This window comes from Topomyia yanbarensis, chromosome 2 (genome assembly GCF_030247195.1).
Source record: "Topomyia yanbarensis strain Yona2022 chromosome 2, ASM3024719v1, whole genome shotgun sequence".
NCBI classification, from domain to species: domain Eukaryota; kingdom Metazoa; phylum Arthropoda; class Insecta; order Diptera; family Culicidae; genus Topomyia; species Topomyia yanbarensis.
Window position 1 is genome coordinate 129,025,947 of NC_080671.1, and position 19,373 is coordinate 129,045,319.

Here is a 19,373-nt window from a genome sequence, read left to right on the forward strand (position 1 = left end):
GCTCAAAGAGCGCTTTTCGATGTTTTTCTTGTTCAACTGTCGACAAATCAGCGCCCGTAGTCGCGTTTTGATGATTATCCAGATGTTTCAGACGTTTTGTTCGCAGCTTAAAACTTACCTTTGTTGTAATTCTGAACTGTTAAATAATGCAAAACATTCATTTTTTTCAAAAGACCATTTTACTTGATCTTAATTAAGACTGTCATGTGTATTTGAAGAAGTAGTAGCCATTTAAAGTTTCAAACATAATCTTTATTTCACGGTTTTGTAAAACTAGACAATTGCTATTGATTTTCACGAACAGGGGCGGGGTGGGAACTTTGCAATTATATTAGGCAACAAAATGATCTATACGTAGGCTTAAATCACTACTGTCACGGCGGTGAAACAATGCAAGCTGCCCTAATTAAATACGGCCTTCATTTCCCATTTGACTATGTTCCGGCAAACTGGTTGCACGAATTTGAGTAACTACACTGCCTTTGTTTGCTAACGATGGTTTTGAACCGTTTTGTTTTCTTTATTTTCTATACTATTCATTAAAAGCGCGACAAAGCAGAAAACATTTGGAGAGTATTTGGACAATACTGTATCATGACGTCTTGATAGCGAAACGGAAATTTCGAGAGAGTGCCGAAAGTAATTTGAGGATTGATTTTCTCCTGTGCATTTGTATAATATTTATTTATCTAGGTGTACTTAGCAAAGTGAATTTTTGATTGCCATTCAGCTTAGAAAGAGGATTTTTTGATGGGAGTATCCAATTTATTTCCATTTGTCACAACAAGCTTCGGGTATATTCGTCTGTTCGCGTTCAAGATATTTTCTTTTGTATTTTTTTTTCTCCGAATGAAGCTCCTACGGTAGGTTCTTATTTTTACTTAAATGGAATGGAATATGTTATTCATACCTGTAGTCATATGGTTTATGTCATTATAGAAAAAATGAGGAGATAGAAAGATGTGTTTACAATTCACCTGCTCTCTGCTACTTGACTTAGTTCCGTTAGTGTTTTTATTTTGTTTTGTTCTCTTTTAAACGCTATTTGACTTTTCATAGCCATCGTTCAGTCATAAGCTCAGTCGGATACGTGGATGTAGGGTGGAGAGCTTTCGATGAGTGTGCTTCAAAAGTTATGTTGGCTGAGACTACAAAATTCCTACTGGATTGTGTAAAAGTGTTTATCGTTTGGGTTTAATTTTTTTCTCTTAGATAGGATTATTGCTGATTTTGGTTCTCTAATGACGAAGAAATGTTTAAAGATGGACACGATATGGTTGAAACTGGAGATCGTCTACGAAGATGATGATGATGATGATGATGATGATGATGATGATAATGATTATGTTGATGATCACGACCAAGTTAATTGGACTAATGATAAACACTCCGTTCTCAAACACAACGATTCTCGGTTCGATCGGAGGGTGGACAATAGCCAATGTCGAGAGGTGCCAGAGTTCTACTGCTGATTCTTCGCTTCTTACGTAGTCGAAATCGAAAGGTCATAAATCAGGAAATCTATAAAATAAATCAGAAATCTGATAATGTTAGTAATGAAGATTAAAAAAAAGTTAGATAAAACTTGTAAAACACCAGAAAATTGGACAATAACACTACACAACACATCATAAAAACTACACAAGAAAGAAGACGAAAACGAATATTAGGATTATGCTCACCTCATGCTGTCCTCCTTGTAGGTGTCCGGAATTACAAACAGATCCGGCGAGATGTCGTCCCGGAATTCGAACTTTTGAAAAGTGATTTTGGCCGACACAGTCGGCAGGATCGGGATGTCGATCTTCACCGGGAATCCGCTGGGCAGTTTCAGTGTTACGAACTCGCGCAGTTTGCTGAAGTGTTTGAACGGGGCGATCACTTCCAGCACGTTCAGCAGCATGTCAACGCTGAGGGGGAAATCTTTGCTCTGGAAGGTGAAGAAAATGGGTTAGTTTTAGTCATCTACGAAATGGTTAAATCGAATTACAAAACCGGTTACAATTGAAGCAGTAGTAAGAAAATTTTTTGAGGGGGGATTTTTTGTATATATAGGGGAACCCGGGGCTATTAAGACAGAGGGGGTAATTCGAACCCCCTCGATTTCTCAGAAAATAGCAAGACTTTCTAACTATCGTACATATTCGGGGGACCGCTATTTTGAAACAATAATTTTGAGAGCTGAAGTTGATTCTTTGTTCTTTGTAGAAAGGAGATACAACGTGTTTCGTTGTTTTACCATTCTCAAAACAAAAATCATTATAATGGAAAAACCGTGATCAAAGCAACAAACAAAAGCGAAAATATAAAAGGTAAGTGTTTTGGAAAGCTTGAGGCTCCTATTTAATGGAATGATTTTTGTTTGGGTGAAAACAAAGATATTTTCGAGACGTCCAACACTTTTGTGCGATATGACCGTACGGGGCTATTCGGACCCCCTATTTCGCCATCCACCGTTCAGCGGCTTGCGGCTGTGCACCATTGCACACGCCACAGCAAAGAAAATACATTGGCCGCCAATCGAAAGCTGTGACATACCAGATTAAGTTTTTGTAAAGCATTTTTTTGCTTCTTAAGGAGTGCCTCTTGTAACTAATTCATAGGTAAAAGTTATTCCATTGTAAAAAAATAAAAAAAAAATGACGGTCGGAATTGCCCAGGGGAGGTAGGGGGGTCCGAATTACCTCTACATTGTAAAAGGCTGAAAAAACGTGGTTTGCAAATCGGCGCCTAGCGCTGCCATTGAGTGGTGCAAATGAGCCTTTTATGGCACCAAAATGTAACTGAGGTTTCAAACTAACAATTAGGACTTTTGACCGGTAACTTTTCTCACATCTATCCACCTAAAAGGGCGATTTGCTTAAGTAGGTCCGAACAGCCCCAGGTTCCCCTATGAAAAAATGTTCAAAAACATTCTGATGAGGAAAAAAATGTTCAAAAACAACAACTCAGGCAACGGGTTTGGGTAGTCAAGATAGGAAAGCTAGCTGTGGGTCTATAATTAATGCTCTTCCCCTACGAGGACAATTTGGGCGGCAAACTTCAGACTGTTTAATTTACTGAGCCCTTCAGTTCCCTTGTGCCATTCGGTACCACTTCCTCGTTGAGCTTCCGACTGGTTCGCGAACTACTCGGTCTAGTCCCCGACGATAGATCTAGCCTACTCCGACGAAAAGTTCCCCGGCGAGAGAGTTTCGAAAGCGAGGCAACCAGCCAGGTGCTGAGGTCAGTTCGGCGATTCCGGTAGAGTAGGGCGTTCGGTTTGCTAGAGCCCCGCCGCGACTGATGGTGTGTCGTCGCGGTCTACGCAGTCTAGTTCCCGGCGGTGAATCTGACTGTACGCTGACGGAAAGGTCCCAGACGAAAGAAGTTCTCCCGATACCGATTCTTATTTGGTTTCAGTACCACAACTTTTTGAGCCCTTTGGCTCCATGGCTCCTTTAAGCTCTTGGGCCATTTTGCATTACTTCATTGATGATCCATTCAGCTCCTCGACTTGTATGCGAACAACTCGGTCTAGTCCTCGGCGATGGACCTGACCTACTCCGACAGAGAATTCCCCGGCGAGAGAAGTTCTCCCGAGATCGAGCCAATCAGCTAGGTGCCGAGGTCAGTTCGACGATTCCGGTGAAGCAGGGTGTCCGGTTCACTGATGCCTCGATGACCCGCGACTAGTGGTGTCTCGTCGCTGTCTACCCAGTCTAGTCCCCAGCGGGGAATCTAACTTACGCTGACGGAGAGTTCCCTGGCGAAAAAAAATTCTCCCAATATCGATTCTTCTTTGGTTTTTACTATTTTTCTATCGGAACAACCGGTGAGGTGCCGTGGTCGGTCTGGCGAATCCGCATGGAGCGTGACGTCCGGTTCGCTGGCGTTTCGACGACTCATACTCGGTGCCCTGTTGCAGTTTACTCGACTAGTCCTCGGCGGTGGATCTAGCTTATTCCTGCGGATTGTTCCTTGGCGGTGATTATTCTCCCGAAACCGTTGCTCGATGTCCATTCCGCTGTAAGACGGTCATGATCTACATGATATCTCTGTTTACTGCGTTCCACGTCTTTACGTCGCTTGTCATTCTGTAGGCTACATTATCCGGGTTGATGTCCGGTCCTCCCATTTTAAGTAGCTCCGTGCACGTCACTTCAAACCTCGGACATTCAAAGACTCTCCTCGGACTTTCAAACAATTCAAACCTCAGTGCACAGTGTTGACGTTGCGTACCCACACCGATGAAGATACTCCTTAAGCAGCCGAGGCTCGGTAGGAGCTGTTTCAGGTGGAAGGTCATCTCTCCGTGCTTTCTATTGACCCACGTTGACAGGACTGGATGAGCCGATAGATCCACTTTCATTTCTCCGTATTGTCCCATTTCTGCTGCCACGTCGCCATCGAATCGATTCTCATAATCTTCCTCACGTTTCTGACGTATCATTGATTGTAGCACTTGATATCCTCCGTCAGGGTGATGCAGATGGGGATCATCTCGGCGATAAGGCATATTGCCTCCGGTACGCAATCGCAACTCGTACGACCAGTAATCGAAGCGTCCTGTTCAGCTTTTCGCGGTTCCTTCTTCTTCGCCGTACGGTGTCGGTGACCAGGTAGTTGAATCGTGATTCAGGAAGAGACCCTCAACAATTATCTTTAGCTTACCCGCGCATATTTCAGCTGGTGTCGACTTATGGGAATTGCCTTGCTAAGCTTGATCTTCCGTTTCAAGAGTCCCTACCTTCTCGACACGTCGCTTGCGCTCCTCTCTCACTCTCCGATCTTGCGCTCTGAGCCCTCCTTCTGGCTCTAAGACAAGCAGCGTGTAGCGTACTGAGTTACTCATGTAACCAGTAAGCTGCACGCCGTCTACTGCATGGTCCTAGTTTTCGTGACATTGTAACGTCACAAGCCGTCACAATCTTTCTTGTTAGATCAGCCGTAGCAACGTACTTGATTCCGTTGTTCGCTGAAGTTACTCAACAAACAGGTTTTCGTTAAAGGCTTTCGTCTTTCACTTTAGCTTGCCGCCCGTCCTTCTCCGTGCTGCAGCAGGGTTCCATTGGCCGATGCGGTAGCGAATCGCCCGGTGGTCGCCATGAGGATACTTCTCGGACACTCTCCAGTCCATATTCGCCGTCAGTCAAGGACTACAGAATGTGGCGAAAATTTCTCTCGGTACAGATATCCGTTTCATGAACCAATAAGATTCCAGCTTCTCGCTTCGCCTCGATCTACTCGTTATAGTCCTCGGCGGTTGAGCTAGCCTCCACAACGAGCCGACAGGTAGGTGTCGAAGTCTGCTGCCAATTTTCACTACAAGGAAATATTCTCACAAGATAACTTTTGCAAATGAAACTTTGAGAATTCCATTCAAAATATTAGGCATATTTTTGTTTAACATATTCAATTTTTTCAAATTTCTTCAAAATATTTCGGGGGGGGGGGCCGTTTGTCCCCAACCCCCTCCCCCGCTACTACGCCACTGAATTGCAGTACCTATGGTATGCGAAGTTTATTATTACAAAAGGAAAGTTTAAAATAAATTTGAAGAGATTTTCAGATTTGAAGGCAATTTAGAACCTGGGCTTTAGAACTAACAAGACGTTGAATAATATGCTTGAGCAATGACAAGTATCTTTTAAACTGATTTGATGAATTGCAGTGATCTTTTTTAGAAATTTTATGGAATCGCCAGTTTTTCGCAAAATTTATCAAAAACTTAATAAAGGAAAAAACATGTTTTTCGGTGTATCCTAACAAAGTTGTACCTCGTTTGTTTTGAACAAATTAATGCAAATTGCAAATTCAAACCACCAAACATAATCGTGATCGTTGTGATGTGTGCTTTCTCCTTTTGTCTGAGCCAGTGTATTTCTTTCTTTTTGTGTGCCTCGTCTGAAGAACAAAAGAATGTCACTTTAATTCTTGCAGTGGCGATTTTTCGAGATGAGTCAGTCGCAGAAGCAAAAAGTGGTGCCAAAGGCCAAATACGGAGGCTATTGATTTCCGATTTATTCGTATAAGACCAAACATTCCTGAAGTGAAATATTTGCTGAAGGTGAAAATAGAGGTTAGGCTTACGGAAATCGCCTTTATTTAGTTCTACTATGTATTCAGTACTGATACGAAAAACGACTTGACTGTAATATTACGCGGTTCTTTTCAGTCAGATGCAAACGATGCGATGATAGTTTTTGGTTATTTCAACAAAACAGGACTTATGTGGGTATCCATCCTACTCTATTTCTACCGTTAGTTCACCACAATATGAAAAAGCTTTAGCTGTGGATCGTCGTAATTTTTGCAAAACAGATCTAGTAGCACTACTTCGCTCCTTATTGCTAATCGACTACATTGTACATATATGCTGCGGTTCATCTAATTAATCATTTACTGCTGTACTGTGTTAAAAAACCGTACCAAAAAATCAATCTCCCAGGAAACTTCTCTGGTCCATCGCCATGCTTCAGAATCTGAAACGTATCCGTACCCAAGCTCTACGTGAAATTCCAAGGGCTTCTGGTCTTTTGTTTATACGAAGTGAAAAGAAACGGGTCTTCCGTCTAGGATGGTCTAGACGTCTCGAGTGTATGCATGACTGATGCGCCATCTACTATCGAGCTCGAAAACGCGCTCCGTGATGTTCCCGTCGGTGTGGTGGATATGCATGTATTCACCATTTCAGAACAATCGGTTTTCTCTGTAATATGGAAAACTAAATCGTTTTATGCTCCAGGACTAAGTTCTGTGCCTTCAGTTGTTCTGAAAAAGTAATCCGATTTTTTAGCGATACCTTTGGCGCACCTTTTCAATGTGTCACTTCAGCAGCAAAAATTTTCTGATGATTGGATGTGTTCAATTATGTTTCCGGTACACAACTACCGGGGAATTACTTCAATGAGAGTCAAAGCAAAATTTTTCGAATTTCTTAATAACTAAGGGCTGTTTTCAGCTAGTCTACATTACATAAGCACTTGTCAGCACGGATTTTTCCCGGGTCCGGCGGATGAGACGAATCTAGTTAGCTTCACATCGTTTTTTACAGAGAAAATATTCAGTAAACTCTAGGTGGACACGGTCTACATAGATCTTAAGGCAGCTTTCAACACAGTTAACCTCGAGATACTGCTAGAAAAGCTTGATAAGCTAGGATATACCGCGAGATTTCGCTACTGGTTTCAATCCTACCTTGTACACCGCGAGGTCGTCGTACAAATTGGTGACAAAGTGCCTGAATCATTTTCTAATAATTCCGGAGTTCCTCAAAGTAGTGCACTAGGTCCGCTACTATTTTTATGATGCGGTCTTCACTCTAATACGTGGTGATTCGTGGGGATCCTTCTTGTTTTAAGGGTTTATATTGCTCTCTGGGGCGCTCGCGGTTGTAATTTCAAAATCAACCTCTACGCCTCGACTGCTGGATGATTCTTTTGTGGTAACAACCATGGTCTGAACAGCTGCCACAAATTTGGCTACCGTTTGTGGTTCAGGCATTGCATTGGTATGGAAAACTCTGTTTTAGGTTGGTTTGCCGTAGATGAGTTGGCAATCGGCAATTGAGATGCATTTTCCTCTGCATCTTCCGCGTAAGGTTGTCCATGATGAGCTGTCTGATTATAATACTTGCACGTAGGAGTTTACCCCTCATGGGTGCATAGCGTAGTTTGCATAATTGTAGTTCCGTGAGTTTTGAGTTTTATTGTCAAGTGGGAGGGTACAGGCCTTTCAACCCACACCCTCACTACAAAAACGCCGTTAGGAGTACCCGGGAAGAAGTTTCGCCAAGTATCAGGTGTAACGGATTCTACTTTTCCTATTGCGACATGCATTTTGCAATTGGCTCAGGAGGGGTACGAGGTGATAGGTCATATAACCTTACATCTATATAATCATTCTCAATATATACGGGAATCTTAATTCCAACGTTGTCACTTTCAATCACGTGTTTTAAGTTGTTCTTCAAAACGAAACGCTCGGATTGTGCTAACGTGTTGAATGATATTAACACTGCATTGCGAAGATGATGATACTTCCGTAAGCCTAAATTGCATTTTTACCTTCAGAAGATATTCCATGGCGCCGGTGGTTGAGTGGTAAGCGTGACCACCACTCATTCCAGTTGGCTTGGGTTCAATTCCAGCCAAGGTCATTGAGATTCTTCTGAGGTAAAAAATCTGTGATGACGTCTTCCTTCGGAAGGGAAGTAAAGCGATTGGTCCCGGTCCATGAGTTGACGGATCGATATCTAGTCCAGAAGTAAAGTCGCCTCTCTGGCGTAGATAAAGAAGAAGTAATATCCAACTTCTATACTTACTAACAAATGTCCTCCTCCCGTGATACTTGTGGAGTGCGGAGTAGTGCGGCTTCTAGCAAAAGCAAGAATCGGACTAACCACTTCCTTCACTTTTCTCCCGCGATCTAAGTTAGGGCCTGGCCGGCGCCGGTATTGATCATGTGACAGCTGCAGATCAACGGATGGATCTTCTGACAATGACGGGACTTTAGCTATGGGTGCCTCCACCATCGCAACTTTCGAATAACGCAGACAGCCTCCTGAACTTTGCCTCGACACATCGCTTGCACTACTGATCCTGAATCCCCGAAAGGTCGTACTTTTTTGCGGCTGATCTGCTGCGATTCATTTATTCTTTCCACGGAGTGTCAGTCCATTTTAAGCACATGGGTTTCCTAGATGCTTGGACGTAAACGTCATCTACAATCCGACTTGGGTAGCGCCAATAATTTTTCACCTCTTTCTCCAGTCTACTGTGCTACTACTGGAACAATACGAAACAGTAGTGCTAACTGCCCCTAATCTAGGTTGCAGTTTCGATACGAATACTTAGAGTCATAGATGAGGCCTTTGAATCTAGTACACTTCGTGACCATCAACCAGTTTCCCTTACAAACTACGTAAAAAATTCTGGCGGGATCCTTTGCTGCGGTCGACCTTGGTTTGCCGAGTCCCTTAAAAGATTTCATTATATATGACTTCGAATCAGAATGGCAGCTCAGTTACTCACCATTCTTGATGCATCGGCTTGGTTGATCATGAGCCGACGTGGTCATCGCTGTGCTAGCATTCTCCACTTCAGAACATACCTACACTCAATTAATTCGTCACCATTTCGAGATGCTCCATACTTGATTTCGGGAGACTTCTGATTCTCTAAACGACTAACTGAATGATCGCATTTTCAGCATCGACAGTATGCCTGCAAGCAGCTTGCATCTGTCTCCGATGCCTTTCCCTACAGACACTTTCGCAGTCTTAGCTTTATGACCATAACTTAGCGGCCAGTATTGAGGTACCTTCAATGCAAAACTGAGGACGAGTGAGCTTTGCTACCGTCTAGCGTCACGTTGGCATTTTTGATGCCGAATTTTGGTTCACACTTGTCAACTTTATTCAAATTTCATTCAACATGTCGTTGAAAAATGGGGCTGACCGACATTACTGATTTACAAGCTATATTTAGCGCCGAATTAGAACACAGAATTAGAAGCATCACAATGAACAAATTATAACCAGTTTTGCAGTAATCTAAACCACCAGAAATCATCTACAAGCAATTGCTCTACTCACCATCGCAACGGTAGCTCTAAAGTTTTTACTCGATTCCTTATACACTAGCTCACGGCCCAGATGGGGATACTCGCCCGGTTTGGCGGAAAGGTAATCCTCCCAGTTGATACTGCTACTCGGGGGAGCCTGCAGTGACGCCCGCCTTATAATCTCCCCATTCTGGTCGATGCCCTGCGCCTGGCCGCCCTTCGTCAGCGACTCCATCAGGGCCTTGTTCTTCTGCAGGTCATCTCGGGACAGATGCTCCCGCCGTTTTCGCTGCTCCAGCGTCAGTCCATTTATGGTATAGAGATCACTGTCGTACTGTCCGGCCACGGTTTCTTTCTTGTCCTCCCGGAAGATCCAGCCGGATTGTGCTTTCGTAAAACTAATACTTTTGGTCGACATCTGTGCCGCGAGGATATCGCTCGACATCAGAATGTCCACTTCGTCCTCAATCTCCAGCTCGGTTTCTTCGTGCCGGACGTGCTGATAGCAGCGGCAATCGTTGTCCAGCGCCGTCAGCGAGTCTTTCGGATTGTTGTCGCCCTTGAAGATGAACGAAATGTCCCCCCGTTCCCAGCGCATGTCGGAGAAATCGACCAGCGTGGTGTCCAGACGGATCGAACAGCCAGACTTGTGGATCTTGCACACATCCGACGGTAGGATGCGCGAAATCAGTGGAACCCAGGAGTGAAAGTCCCACTTGAGTTCCATGTAGAAATCGCCCATTTGCTTCAGCGCCTTCACCAGATTGGGTCGCCGCTGTTCCATCTGTTCGCGGGCTTGCTGTTTTAGCTTTTTCAGTAAGGAACATACTGTAATGAAACGAAATATTATAGCAGTTGTAGGGAAAACATATTCCATTTGGCTACATACTAATTTGCCGATCTCCGTAGGAGATGGCTTCGGCCAGGGGTGACCATCCTTGCAGGTTTTTCACTTTGACTGGTGCACCATGGGCCAGCAACAGGTAGGTGCATTCTGAAAATAGAAAAAAACAATCATATTGGAGGGAAGTTCCTTTAGTGGTGTGAATTTCATTTAAGACATTCGAATGCATTCATTTAGCTCTATGGTTTACATAGAGTTACAGTGTTTATCTATTTAATTCATTGTTATTCAAGTATAAACACAATAGAACCACATAACGTATTTATCTCCTCAGTTTGTGAAGATAATTCAAATAGATTTCTATCAGTTATTCCAGAAAATCAATAAAAATAATTACAATTGTTACGTAGCCTGTCTCACACTGAGAAAGGCAAGAATAGAACTTAGCCTCAATCCGCGCGCCTTGAACAAACACTGGAATGTTAATTAAATTTTTAATCGAATTGTACGCTATGCTAGCCACTACTCGGCTCCAAACTGTTATCGATTGAATTTGCGGGTTCTGTCTACCCCTGCATGTTTTTTTGTGCAGAACGGAAATCGCACAAGGAGCTTCCAATCGCAGTAGTCTACCCGACCAGGAGAAAATAACTGGCCAATAACCCGAGCATACTATTTTCTGGTATCATACCAAAACCTGGTATTAATTGATTATTAATACCTCATTGAGGTATTAAACGGGTATTGAAGAAACATTTTCCAATACCTGCTTAATACCTCAATAAGGTATAATACTTTATTTTAGTATTCTTTATGTATTCCAGTGATTTTTACAAATACCAAATCAATACCTTATTGAATACCTCCATACAGCGAATTTTGTTATTGGAAGGTTGAAAAGGTTTTGTTATTATTCAGGTATTATAATAACTTGTTTTATTATCAACTAGTTATTCGTAGTATATGTCTCAGTTATTATTTCAGGTATTTTACCTCTTATGCAAGGCTCCTCAATACCTTATTGTGGTGTACAAATATTGGGTACAGTATACCTGAATTTAGTATTCCGAAGTTATTTTCTTCTGCTCGGGTATAAATGCGCATCCGTTCGCGGAAAACCCCAGCATTGCTAAATATAGCACGAGGAAGAAGGCAGCGGTTGGATACGGGATATTGGCAATAAATAAATAGGAGATTCGCTGGAATATTACGCGTTATGGAAATTTGTGTTTTCTTGTACCTTGCCAAACACACTTAAAGCCTGTCTCACAAAGTTGTTATAGGTATTTTCTTGTAAGTATGTGTGTAAATGAGAAAGACAAAATAGCAACACTGTGTGGATTAAAACAAATTTTCTGAAACCTATCGTGTGTATTTTCAAACTAATTGAGAATTATTCCTCTTAAGACAGATTTCCGTTCAATTCCACTATAATTACCCAATTGAGAATGTTGGAAAATAGAGTGCTACTTTCGAAAGTAATGGCTTTAGAATACGTAAAAATGTCCATCACATTTTAGAGGTAAATAAAAACACTTGTTTTAATCCTAGTGGTGCAATTGTGCCTTTATCTTTTGTCCAAACTATGACTCCATTGCTGGTTATGTTCAATATAATTGTGGAAATGTCTATTACATTTTTAGTTCACTTTGCACCTGTACACAATGGCTCGTCAGCCACGAACTTGATGGGCTACGTGTCGACGATGAAACACTTGAAACAAAAAAGTGTAAGTTTTAATTTGCTTAATCAACTTACTCCACTTTTTTAACCTTATTCAGCTTCTGCTTTTATGGAGTCAGGAACCGTAAAAGGTCGCCAATGTGACCAAAGCGACTTTGGTTTGTTATTTGTGATCTAGAGTGGTAAATCTAAGTAATTTCGCACCCATTTTAACAAGTTTGGCTTCACTTTGATATCAAAGTGGTACCAGTTTATACGGAAAATTGATGTGTAACACCGGAATCGAAATTCCGTTTGACACACAGTTTAATAGCAGAATGGAAAGGTAGTACTTTTCATTTGAGACAAAGTTTGTGCGAATCAGTCCAGCCATCTCCGAGGAGATGGCTGGACTGGTTTCCCTCCCTCCCTCCGAACCTAAAGGGCGAATACGAAATTATTGCGACACATTCAACAGGGCATAACTTTTTTACCATTGGGTAAAAATCAACCAAATTTTGCACACTTTCTCATTGATGTGTATTGTTTACATGCTGTCAAACTCGAAGTCGTGTTTTTCGATTCAACGAAAATGGAGGTGAACCAATGCGAGTCGAGAGAACAAATTCTTTCCAAACACCTGGAATTTCCTGACCTGTCGCACCGGCAGATGAGAAAAATGTTGAACATTCACCATTCAACCGTCTCCAGGAGCGGTTGACGTTGGACCACGGAAAAGGAGCTGGAAGAAAACCGGGACCGGAGAACAAAAAGACGGAGGGAAAGGTGAAGCGGACGATTAAAGCAAATACCAACGTCTCAAGCCGTGATTTGGCGAAAAAGATTGGCATGTCGCAGAGCTACGTCCAGAATGCAAAGAAGAGAGCTGGACTTCATACATACAAGGTACAGAACTTTCCAAACCGCGATGAGCGGCAACAATCGACGGCTAAAACTCGTGCACGGAAGCTCTACGAGAAGATGCTGACAAAATATGGCTGCTGTGTGATGGACGACGTAACGTATATAAAAGCCAATTTTAAGCATTCCGGGGTTGAAGTTTTTCACCGGCAAGAGCAAGTTCTATGTGGACGACAAATTTAAGAAGAAGAAAATGTCCAAGTTCGCCTCCGAATATCTCATTTGGCAGGCCATCTGCTCTTGCGGACTGAGGAGTGAGCCTTTCGTGACAAAGGGCACAGTAAATGGCGAGATCTACTAATCTGAGTGCCTCGAAAAGCGCCTTTTGCCGTTCTTGCAGCAGCACGACGAAGCTCCGCTATTTTGGCCAGATTTGGCATCATGCCACTATTCTAAAAGTGTCCTGGAGTGGTATGAGGCCAATTCTGTCCATTTTGTTCCAAACGACATGAATCCACCAAACTGTCCGGAGCTGCGCCCGCTGGAGCAGTACTGGGCAATGATGAAGCGGGAACTTCGGAAGAGCAAGAAGACAGTCAAAAACGAGAAGGACATGTTAAGAAAATGGAAAAAAAACTGAGAAACTGGTACCGGATGACACTGTAAAGACTTTGATGGAGGGTATCAAGCGAAAATGCGTTCAATGTTACACTCAAGGCTCCATCGATTAATTTTTCTTTTGAATTTTGAAGTAAATATTTTGATTTGATTTTAAACATTATAAGAAAATTGGCATGACATTTTCGGTGTTGCAATAATTTCGTGTTCGCCCTTTATATGGAAAATTGCTGTGTAACACCGGAACCGGAATTCCGGTTGACACACAGTTTAATAGCAGAATGGGAAGGTAGTACTTTTCATTTGAGACAAAGTTTGTGCAAATCAGTCCAGCCATCTCTGAGGGGAACGAGGGACATTTTTGACACACCTCCTTCCCTCCGAACCTATTGCGAGTTGGGGAGTCTTGCTAGGACATGGTGGACCAACATTGCCTTGGTCTCCGCTAAACCTCTATCAAAAGCTATATAAATCCGATAGCAGCTCCGGCGCAGCGAGTTGTTGCCGTTTCCGCTAAGATTTTATCCAAGACTATAGAATAAAATATGTTCGAAACCCGGTGACTTAGCCGGTGGACGTAGGCTCAGTTGACCGCCGATCCAGGACTGAACGATCCCGTCAACCCTCGCAAGCGACCTCACTGATTACAAAGTTAACAAAGGCGACTAAATACTAGATAATGGCTTGGAGTTGGAACCTAAGAAAGCATAGAAGAAGACAAAATGAACAAAGATAAAAAAATCTCTGTCAGACAAAGGTTTTTATATTTTATGGAAAGAAAAAAGTTAGTACTTTCAACTGTAATCAAAACCATCTGCAAATTTTTCCGAATAAGGTAGTTGCTTAAATTGTAAGTTGACCTAAAAATATTCGAAAAATTAACAATAACAGTAACAATTGTTTCAAGAGCTACAAATTCATCGTCTTCATCAAAAATATGTATTTTATCGCTCTTAACAACTTTGTAGAAGACCCTTTTAATATAAAAAATAATCGTAAAAAATTATATTAGAAACACTGATTTAAGGGGTCTATCTCAAGCAACCCTACATTTTTCGCATCCATTGCTATGTAGAGCTTTAGTATCTTCCGTAAAGTTTTTCCCAACAATATTTTTTAGAACTTTACTGAAGACCGCGAGCTTCTAGCTAAATATGTGGGGAAATAAATTTTCCATCTTACTTTTAGAGAGATTAATCACTCAATTCATTCTATGAAAAGATGCGTCTGTTTATATATAGAAACTTCTTCGAAGAAGTCCATTCTCCAAAGCCAATAATGGTTCAGGAGTTATTGAATTTTGATTGTGAAAACGACGTTTTGAAACACTGTGCGGAGTAAGTGTGGTGAACCCGTTCACCAAAGGTGGGCTAGTAAGGTGACCGACCCAGCAAAACGACTATGTGCAACAGCAAATGCAACCCCAACAACAGCAGCAGCGGGAACAACCCAGGGAAGCACGAGCGCCGACAAACCAATAGGACGACAAGGAAAACTGGGGTCCCGAACCGCACGCCAAAACCAAGCATTGCCTAAGAAGACCAGCAGAATGGGTTGCCTAAAGCGACGAAGCTGAGGCAAAAAATCGAAGAGCTCTACGGATTCGTGAAAAGCAAAGACAACGTACACGGACAGATCAGGGATCTAGTGATTACCATCAAATCCACCGTGGCAGCAGCCGAGTGCAAATTGACGGTGTTATTGGAGAGATATAAGATTTTATGGTCACCGCAACATATTTATTTCATGGACTTGTAGACTTTTCTCGATGAAAATGAAAACTCCAAATTTTCCCATTACTACATGTCTATGAAATAAATGTTATTGGAGAGAGTTGAAAACGCCGAAAAGACACTGAAGACAAGCGCAGTTAGCGAAAACAGAAGCCTGTGAGACACCAGTTTTGTGAAATGAGTAAGGGAAACACCAGGAGAGGAGGAGGAACTGAAGATACCCAAGAAGGTCGGTGAAGGACAGTGATACAGCCGACAAATGGAGAGTGGATGACTAACCGGAGAAGCTAAAGGATCGAGGATAAAAAAAACAGAAAGAAAAGGAGGCAAAGGAGTAAATGAAGACCTTCGGCCATGCCAGGAGAGGTATAGGGGATACGCTCTAGTTGACAAAGCAAACGACGGTATGACGTAAGCTGCAATCCTCGAAAGGGTGAGAGAAGATTTCAAGTTCAAGGAGCTAGGGGAGAACGTTATACACTTAGGTGATATGCTGCTCGAGTTGAAGAAGGATCCATTGATCAAGAGCTCGACCTGTCGGGAACATGTTGCAGAAGCGGTGGGAGGGGAAAACAGTTGAAGCAGTGGAAAAGTGCAGGAATTCGGAGGAATTCACAACGGAAGACGAAGTGAGAAGCGCATTGATAGAGCAATGTAACGTGGAGAAAGAGCAGATGTCAATCAGGTTAAGGGACCATTCATAAATTACGTAACGCTTTTAGGGGGGGGAGGGGGTACAACAAGTTGTGACATGTTGTGACATAGGGGGGAGGGGGAGTTAGCTAGATCGTTACGTAACATGTTTTCACCGAAGAAAAAAAATTTTTTTCTGGGAATTTGTTACGTAACAGGGGAGGGGGGGATGAAGAAATTTGTGACAATTTGTTACATGGGGGGAGGGGGGAGTCAATTTCGGGCAATTTTTGCGTTACGTAATTTATGAATGGTCCCTAAGGAAGACTTGTACTGGCACACAGCCAGCAGCGATACGCTTATCGCCAGCTGCAGCCAACCAGCTTATGTCGACCGGTAAGATCAAAGTCGAATGTTCGGTGTGCTCGTATCGATTGATCCCTAGAGCCACTAAATAAAGGCATTGTAGCTACCGGGGCTTCGATCTTCAGGCAAGAAACTGTAGAGACCAGGACAGATTTGATCTGTGTAGAAAATGTGGGGAGAAGGGACACATTTCTAGAGACAGCACAAAGTAACCGAAGTGCATACTCTGCACAAAGGAGGGTGGTAAGGACCACATGACGGGAGGCTTCTTATGCCCAGGTACAAAACGGCGAAGGCAGGCCAATGATGATTCCTCCTGATAATGCTAACTGGTTGGCAGATAGTGCAGGGATGGCGGCAATCCAAGTGATGGGCGATTTCCCTCTCCATAATAATAATCGCCAGGATCAACGGCACATGTAGCTGTTATAGTCCCCCACGGTGGACACTAGAGTAGTACAATTGGATGCTGGACCCACTAACGCCGGTTGTTATAGGAGGAGGTTTTAATGCTTGAGCCGTGGAACGGGGTAGCAGGCTGACCGACGCAAGAGCTTACAGCCTGTTGGAAGCCCTGGCGAAGCTGGATGTAAGGATATGTAACGAAGGTTCCGTTAGCACATTCCGTAAAGGCGGCTGAGAATTCATCAGCGACCTAATATTCTGCAGTGCGTCGCTGATGGATAACATGAAATGGCGAGTTAGTGAGTAGCGACCACCAGGCCCCCCTCTACACCATTGGTCTTCGGAACTGCATTGTAACGTGCAGAGTAAGGATTGACGAGCGGATGTGGAAAATAAAGGAATTCACAAAACCCTTTTTGTGGATGCACTTTGTGCTGACAGCCTCGCTTCAATTGTGAATGCCGATGAGGTGTCGGAAACGTTAGCGAGGGTGTGTGACGTAACAATTCCGAGGAAAATGGAGCTGAAGAACTGCCAGCGTATTGGCGAAACGAAAGGCTAAGCATCCTCCGTGCTGCCTGCCTGAAAGCCTGAACACGTAAAGAGCAAGATTTGAGGCAGTTGGTGAAGAGTGCAAGGCGACATTCCGGGCAGCTAGGGTCGCTTTTAAACGCGAGATAGCACTTAGTAAGTCCACCTGCCACAGAGAGCTATGCAGAGAAGAAAACGTGAACCCCTGGGGCAACGCTTACCGTGGCGTGATGGCCAAGATTAAGGGTCCATCGATGCCAGTTGAAATGTGCGCTGACAAATTGAAAATTATTTTGGAGGGACTTTACCCGAAGCGCGACCCAACCGCATGGCCGCCTATACCGTACGTTTATGCAGACGGCGGAAATGCTGGTGATAATCGAGTCTACAACGACGAGTTCCATATAGTGGCAAAAGGGCTGAAAGCTCTCGGTCCAGACGGTATCCCCAACGTGGCTCTGAAGACCGTGATCCTGGCGTTACCGAACATGTTCAGGATAGTTCTACAGAAATGCCTGGATGAAGGCTACTTCTCGGATAGACGGAAGATCCAGAAGCTGGTGTTGCTGCTAAAACTAGGAGATCCTGCATCGTATCGGCCTATGTGGCTGCTGGATACTCTTGGTAAACTTCTGTAAAGGGTCATTCTCAACAGGCTGACGACCTACGCTGAACATGAGATCGAACTATCGTAGATGTAGTTCGGATTCCGGAAAGGGATCTCTGCAGTGTCCGCCATCCACACAGTTATCGCGATCTCGGAAAAAGCAGTGAAGCAAAGGAGAAGGGGTAATCGCTACTGCGCGGTGGTTACGATCGACGTTAAGAACGCGGTAGCTGGGTGGATTTCACCGTAGCGCACAGAATGTGGGTCCTTGACTATTTGTGCACGGTTCTGAAAGTTACTTTCAGAACTGAATACTGGACTACGAGACGAACATGAGGCAGAGGTCGATTAGAGTGACGGCAGGAGTACCTCAGGGCCATACTCGGGCCAACGCTCTGGAATATAATGCACAACGGAGTGTTGACACCGGAACTGCCAAGGGGAGTTGAGATCGTCGGCTTTGCAGATGACGTTGCTCTCGCACGATAATCGGTGAGACCCTTGAGGAGATGGAGATGTTGACGACAGAGACAAAAGGCTCCGTAGAAACTTGGATAGCTGACGCCAACCTGCAGCTGACTCACCACTAGACGAAGGTAGTGTGGTCAGCAGCCGTAAAAAAATCAGCACGTCGTGATCAGCGTCGGGGGACACTAAATCCCATCGATGTGTGAGCTGAAGCACCTGGGTGTAATATCGTCAGAGGCGGTATGCTACCAGCGGAGGAATGCACGAAAGGCAAGGAGACTGGTCGGAGCGTACTTATTGGCTAAGTGGCAACAGGAGTGGGACAACGCGTAGTAAAGAAGATGGACCCACCGACTCATTTCAAATGAGCCGGCTTGGGTACTTAGGAAGCATGGAGAGGTGAACTTCCATTTGACGTAGTTTTGATGCCGGGGTGGATGATTCCGGAAGTACCTGCATCGATTTGGACATGCTTCGTCATTTCTTTGTACGGAGTGGATTAACGTGCAAAAGACACCGAAACATGTGGTCTTCGATTGCCCTAGGTTCAAGGAAGTTCGAAGGGGTCTGCCTGGTATGACAGTTAACAATATCGTCGAACAGATGTGCTACGACAAGCTTATGTGGGATGCTGTTAATAGAGTTGTTAAGAGTATACTCTCCAAGCTGCAAAGAAAGTGGCGAAGGGACCAATAAAGTAGCGTTACCGGGTAGGATACCACCGTGAAATTACAAATCGGGTCTCTGGAGAAATTCCGCCGCCGGGGAACTCGTTTCAGGTTTAGACTAGGTCCATCGCCGGGGACCATGTGGATAGTGCGAGACATAGCCTCGGCCTCGAGACGAGACTCCATCGGAATCGCCGGGTCGACCTCGATACCCTACTGGGTAGCTCATGAGTAAGCTAGATCAACCGCCGAATATTAGAGCGAGTTGATCGCGCCGAGCAGCTAGCAGTAGTTTTTTGTGATATCTGCGAACCGAAAGTTACGCTCCACCTGGAATCGCTGGACAGACCTTAACACCTATTGGCTGGCTCGTTGAGTAGGCTAGGTCTACCGCCGTGCATTATATCGAGTAGATCGGGACGAAGTAGGGA

The 19,373-nt window shown here is 43.8% G+C and overlaps 1 protein-coding gene across 3 annotated transcripts in view; it reads right to left on the bottom strand.

The window, feature by feature from the left end:
- Positions 1 to 230: 230 nt before the first annotated feature.
- LOC131681280 (ankyrin repeat domain-containing protein 13C) overlaps positions 231 to 19,373 on the bottom strand; it is a 42,394-nt gene continuing 23,251 nt past the window's right edge. For 2 of the 3 annotated variants that reach the window (XM_058962004.1, XM_058962003.1), the window contains exons 3-6: positions 10,436 to 10,540; positions 9,578 to 10,374; positions 1,683 to 1,930; positions 231 to 1,541 (exon numbers count right to left, since the gene is read on the bottom strand). In XM_058962004.1, coding sequence (XP_058817987.1) covers positions 1,484 to 1,541; positions 1,683 to 1,930; positions 9,578 to 10,374; positions 10,436 to 10,540 — 1,208 coding nt within the window. In that variant the 3' untranslated portion in view covers positions 231 to 1,483. The remainder of the gene's footprint in view (positions 1,542 to 1,682; positions 1,931 to 9,577; positions 10,375 to 10,435; positions 10,541 to 19,373) is intronic. The other variant, XM_058962005.1, reaches the window with a different exon arrangement.